We start from the raw sequence: 5,423 nt of genomic DNA, 5'->3' as shown, positions 1-5,423 counted from the left end.
TCATAAAAAAGTCTCTTCTTACCATAAGTACGGTAAGAGTAATTCTTTAAAGATTGTTTTTGCCCAATCTATTATTTCGAGTCCTTACGATGAGAGTGGGAAGTTGAGGAGCTATCCGAAAGTTCTGGAGGAAAATATGAAGCTCTATTGTGAGAAAGTGGATGGTGTTGTGAGTTCACATGTTGTGAAGGCTGCTCCAGTGAAATCAATTGAAGAATTAGGTGGGTTTGAGGTATTTTTGGTTTTGTTTTCATTTTGTTTGGTTGTTTGGCATTTAATATTGTTTGTTGTCTGCATGTGGTTCGGGTTTTGAGCCTGCTATGTTTGATGGAGGAACTTTTGTTGTTGCTTTGGATGGTGGCATTAATTTGGCTCCTGCGATTTCTTCCGATTGCGTTGTTTCTGCTGTTCTTGAGTTGGTTGGTGGTTCTGAGTTGGTTGGCGAAACTATGACGGAGTTTTGTGGAATGGATTTTGCTACTTCGAAGGATGGTTCTGTTAGTAGTGTTGCTACTGTTTCTGCTGTTCGGAAGGATGGTTCTGTTAGCGGTGTTAGTGTTGTTTCTGTTGAAGAGGTTTCATCGGGGAAGAAAGATAGTGCTGCAGATGCAGATGCAGATGCTTCGCCTTGCATTGGTGTTGAGAAGATGTCTTTCGGAGTTGATTATGGTTCTTTATATGGTGAAGAAGATGATTGTGTTGTTTTAGAGAGGAGCTTTCTCGGGTGTCGCCTATTGCAGCACCCGCATTGGGACTTCCTTACCGTGGAGGTCCTACTGCAGTTTTACATGGTTCTATGTTTAACAACTGTTGCATTCAGTTCATCGAGAAGGATTGATGGTCATCTGTGTCATGTATGAATGTCCAACGACAGATTTTTGGGGTGTGGTGGGATATTTCCGGTTGTATGTAGATTCCCGTCAATGGAATTTTGGGGATTGAAGTTGTTACTAGTTTATCCGGTTTTGTAAATGGATATTATGAATAAAAAGATATTTTGTTTTAATTGGTGTCATTATTTGTATTTTTAAAATTTGTGTGTTGTAAATTTTGTGTACTGTCGGTTGTCTTTAGATAGATATTTTACCATTACAGACGGGAGGGGATCTAACGGTCCAGATTAAAACTCCGTCGACCGAAGCTATTGACGGGACTGACAAGTCGGCATCTTTGGCTGACTCTATGATTATTGCCTCTAGATAGATTATCACATCATCTAAATCTTGAAGTCCTTACTGTGGCATCCCCCACTGACCCCCAGTCTTGTAGCAATTTGATCAATATATTGCACAAAGTTTTGCTAGTGAATCTGTTCAACTCGTACCCCCGGACTTCAGATCCGTCTGTGATTTTCATACAAGAACGCCTCAGTAACAGTGCTCACCAAACCCGGTTGAGCATTTAAAATTCCCGGTTGAAATTGAAAAATCCCCATTGGAGTTTGTAGGTTGCCTTTAATTTTAAGGGCTAGGATCTATATATTTTAGTTATAAATCCGGTAAGAGTATAAATTTTTATGGACTTTTATAATTTCACCCGGGTTCGATCTTGGTGGTACCTTTAATTTTCAAGGTTCTGAAAAACATTTTTGTCGAGCTCTGCTCAGTAAAGCTCCTCTTGCCCGTGATTCGTCAGGATTTTCTCCCGGCGTAAGTCACGTAATGTGTTTGAGAGTACTATTTTCTCCAGAAATACGTGAATTTCGTCCCATAAGTTATCGTACGACCACGTCTTGGCAGTTTCCATCAGATGGAGGAGTGTCATTCCGTGTCTAGAGTGTCTCGTTGTCCCCTTCGGTTCCGATAAAATTCTAGGGGCCACAATTATTGGGTCTGCGTCTTGCGCTCACGGGTTCTCAAATGTACTGAAGCTCTCCTTCTTTGATGGCTTTTTTACAACAGGTTTATCGGACACGAATGGTATTGTCTTGCACGCAAGCGGCCCGGCTTCCAGCTGCTTTTCCTTCTTCGCTACCAGAAGGAAATGAAAGAAATAGCAGACGGCTTATCAGGCTCTGGTACATCACTGGCGGCATGCGGACGCTCCGGCGGACAGGAAGTAAGGCTTTATTTTCTGTTGGCATATTCTTCTTACATGCATTAAAGGATCAAACAATTTTGCATGTTGCTCCTTTGCCGTGTTCGACGCCCTACAAAGTTCTCGTCTTTCTGTTATGATCGATTCTGCTTCAAGAGAAGGGGCACCTTTCCTTCGGAATGGATAGGCTTGCCCAAGTACTCGAAACGGAGGTTAGGATTGAGTTTCAGATGGGACGCAAGTGTCGAACAACAATACACGTGAAAAATCTGATGCCTACAATGCCGGTGGCGTTCAAAGTGCAAACAACCTCGCCAGAGAAATTCTGTGTGAAGCCGCCGAATGGCTTCATTCTGCCTCTCGCCGAGTATACGTTCGACGTCATTCTGAAGCCACAGTCGGAGCTACCCACGGATTTCCCACTGAGTCAAGAAAAGTTCGTGATGAAAACGGTAGCGGCCCCGATAAACAGTGTCACGCGGGGGGGGCTGCCCGAGAGAGTACCAAGCGACTGGTTCGGGCCGGGTGCAGGTCACAAGTCGAAGAAAGTGTTTGTGGATGCGAAGCTGAAGGTGGTGTACGTGGGGGAGGTCCTTCTGCGGCAGCTGATAGAGTGCGAGGATGAGGAAGGAGTGAAGCAGATACTGAGGAGGCAAGGAGGAAGGTCGATGAAGTTCGGAGGAGGCGAGGGGGGGAGGACGGTGTTGCACGATGCGGCAGCGAGGGGGAATGCGGGGATAGTGAGGGAGGTGCTAGGAGCGGGGGGGAGGGAGGTAGTGCAGGCGGAGGACGAGGGAGGGAGGACGGCGTTGTGGGAGGCGGTGGAGGGAGGGCATGGGGAGGTGGTGAGGGTACTCTTGAAGGGAGGAGCGAGGGTGGAAGGTGGCGGTGGAGTTGGCGGAGTTGGGCTGCTTCACGCCGCTGCGAGACGGAAAGAAGGGACGGAAATATTGACGGAGTTGATCGAGAGGGGCGGAGCTCTTGTAGATAGTAAGGATGGCGAGGGGCGGACGGCGCTGCATGTGGCGGCGGAGGCCGGAAACTTGGCGGCGGCGGCGGTGCTGATAAGGGCCGGGGCGGAGATCGACGGACGTACGTTTGACGGGCGCACGCCGCTCTTCCTCGCCGCCGCCAGCGGCTACGTTGATATTGTTCATTTCCTCCTCCAAAACGGCGCCCGCCGCCATATCTCCGCCGCCGGAGGCCTCTCCGCCACCGACGTCGCCGCCGCCCACGGCCACCTCTCCCTCGTCGACTCCCTCGACCTCGGCTTTCCTCTCCTCCACGCCGCTCGCCGTGGCGACTTAGCCTCTGTAGCTGGCCTTCTCCGTCGACGCCGCACCTCCGAATGGACCTCCGACAACAACGGCTTCACCCCCCTCCACTGTTCCGCCCTCCTTGGCCATCTCGACGTCGCCCGTTGCCTCTTGCTCGCCCCCGGCGGCATCGTCGCTCTCCATCGCCCGGACCTCGAGGGCCACACCCCGCTCCACTGCGCCGCCCAGGCCGGGCATCGCGACGTCGTGCAGCTTCTCCTCTCCATGGGGGCCGACCCGTCTGCCACCACCAACCGTAGCGCTACCGCGGCCGACCTCGCCATCGCCATGGGCTTCCCAGCCGTGGCCAAGCTGCTGCGCCACCACTCCCCTTCCCCCATAACCACCAAGGACCTCAACAGCCTCTACAGCTTCTCAGATTCCTTGCACCAGCCATCATCCACTTTGAACGATCGCCTCTTCCGCTTTCCAGCCTGTAGCACCTCTACTAGCCCTCATTCGGCCCACAGCTTCTCCCCTGCCTCTAAACATTTCCACCGTCCCTCAGCCTCTTCCCCTAGGAGCTCCTCCTCAGCTCGCCATTCATTTCAAACCACCTCCATCGACCACCTTCTGACAGCTAACCCAGATTCTTCCCATCATCATGACCACCTACAAGCACTGCAATCATCTGCTCCAGCAGTGCTAAGAAGTTATCAAAAGCAGTCGCTGATCAAGAGGCATGACAAATCCCAAACAGAGGAAACCACTTCTCCTGCATCAGTCATCAGGACGCATGCAGGGCGTTCTCCTGGAGGACATGTGACATGATGTGAGAACTAAAATATGATGTAATGGCTAGGCTACGTACTTCAACGAGTTTGAAAGAAATTAAAAAGAGCATTGAGTAAATGGCAGTGGTTTCATTTTATTATCGAATGATTCTAATAAAATTAGGGTAGATGGACCAAAAGGATCTCTCTCTTGACAAATACGCAACCAAGTTCCAGCATCTCTTGTGATGGCTGAGCTTTAAATTCACATTTTCATTGATGATTTATTATAAAATCTAAAGCATTTTGTGGCCTCTTCAGATTTTACAATGCGATGTTCAACCATATGGTTCAATAGGCCATTCACGTCGAACATATTGCCGAAAGTGAGGCATTCACACAAGTCAAAGTTCAAATAGTTTATATCCAGTGATGAGTCACATTCCTTTGATTTCGCAAGACAATGATTTGGATGATGAAGAGACAAAGTAGTGTGAGTGAAAATGGTCGAGCAAGAAAGTAATCGTCTAGACGAATTAAAGCACATATTTTCAAAGACGATTTGAGTATGACACCTCTCCACATGTCGTAGGGTTGTTCGATGTTGATCAATGTGGTTCATATATGGACAAGTATGCATTGTCTCAAAAGGAACCCTATTGCAAGAAGGTACTTTTGGAGAGCCTATTTTAGAGTACCAAAATTGGAGGTCTAAGACCTCATCACCGCAGAACAAGCCTTTGAAAAAAACCTTCAGCATTTTGGACTGTTAAAGAAGATGACTTGTTTGACCTCAATCTAGGCTCTAAACAAAATTCAAAAATTGTTCGGGTGAGTTCAAACTTAGCGTCAACATAATAAATAGATTTGCACGGCTTATTGCTATCATTTGTTGATGTCTTTTCCTAGAGCTATACCAACATGAAGGGGATTGACCCCTAGTTTTACTAGCATCAGATCAATTTAAAAGAGATGCTATTCCAATCTAACAATAGTGGTATCGGAGGAGTCCGAACTATGTGATAAGGGTAAAGGAGAAAATCAAAAAGTCCTATAAGTTGGATTTATAAATTTGATTGAATACATGGCTTGAATATCTTTGATCATCATTGTTCCTACGAAGAACAAGAAACTAAGAGTTTGCATAGACTACCACGAGCTCAATTCTGCTGTAGTAATGGATCCTTTTCCATTAGCCAATCAACAAGTCTCTCCTTGATGTAGTGTAGGTGAAGAAATGCATCTAATGGCCACAACCAGGCTTATGACCAAATTAGATTGGTAGAAGACAACCTTCATAATTGAATGGGGCATCTTTACCTCCAATGTCATGAGCTTTGGGGTGAAGTCTCGTAGC

The 5,423-nt window shown here is 47.4% G+C and overlaps 1 protein-coding gene across 1 annotated transcript; it reads left to right on the top strand.

The window, feature by feature from the left end:
- Positions 1-1,857: 1,857 nt before the first annotated feature.
- On the top strand, positions 1,858-4,195 carry LOC147883147 (uncharacterized). Its single transcript, XM_087399254.1, has one exon. The coding sequence runs from the start codon at positions 2,217-2,219 to the stop codon at positions 4,122-4,124; it is 1,908 nt and encodes a 635-aa protein (XP_087255380.1). The 5' UTR covers positions 1,858-2,216; the 3' UTR covers positions 4,125-4,195.
- The last annotated feature ends 1,228 nt before the right edge of the window (positions 4,196-5,423 follow it).

The sequence above is a fragment of the Dipteris shenzhenensis genome, chromosome 28, assembly GCF_047967505.1.
Source record: "Dipteris shenzhenensis isolate YYH24624 ecotype China chromosome 28, Dip_SZ_1.0, whole genome shotgun sequence".
Taxonomy (NCBI): domain Eukaryota; kingdom Viridiplantae; phylum Streptophyta; class Polypodiopsida; order Gleicheniales; family Dipteridaceae; genus Dipteris; species Dipteris shenzhenensis.
Note: the sequence above shows the minus strand (reverse complement) of the source record. Positions and strands in the feature narration are given on the sequence as shown.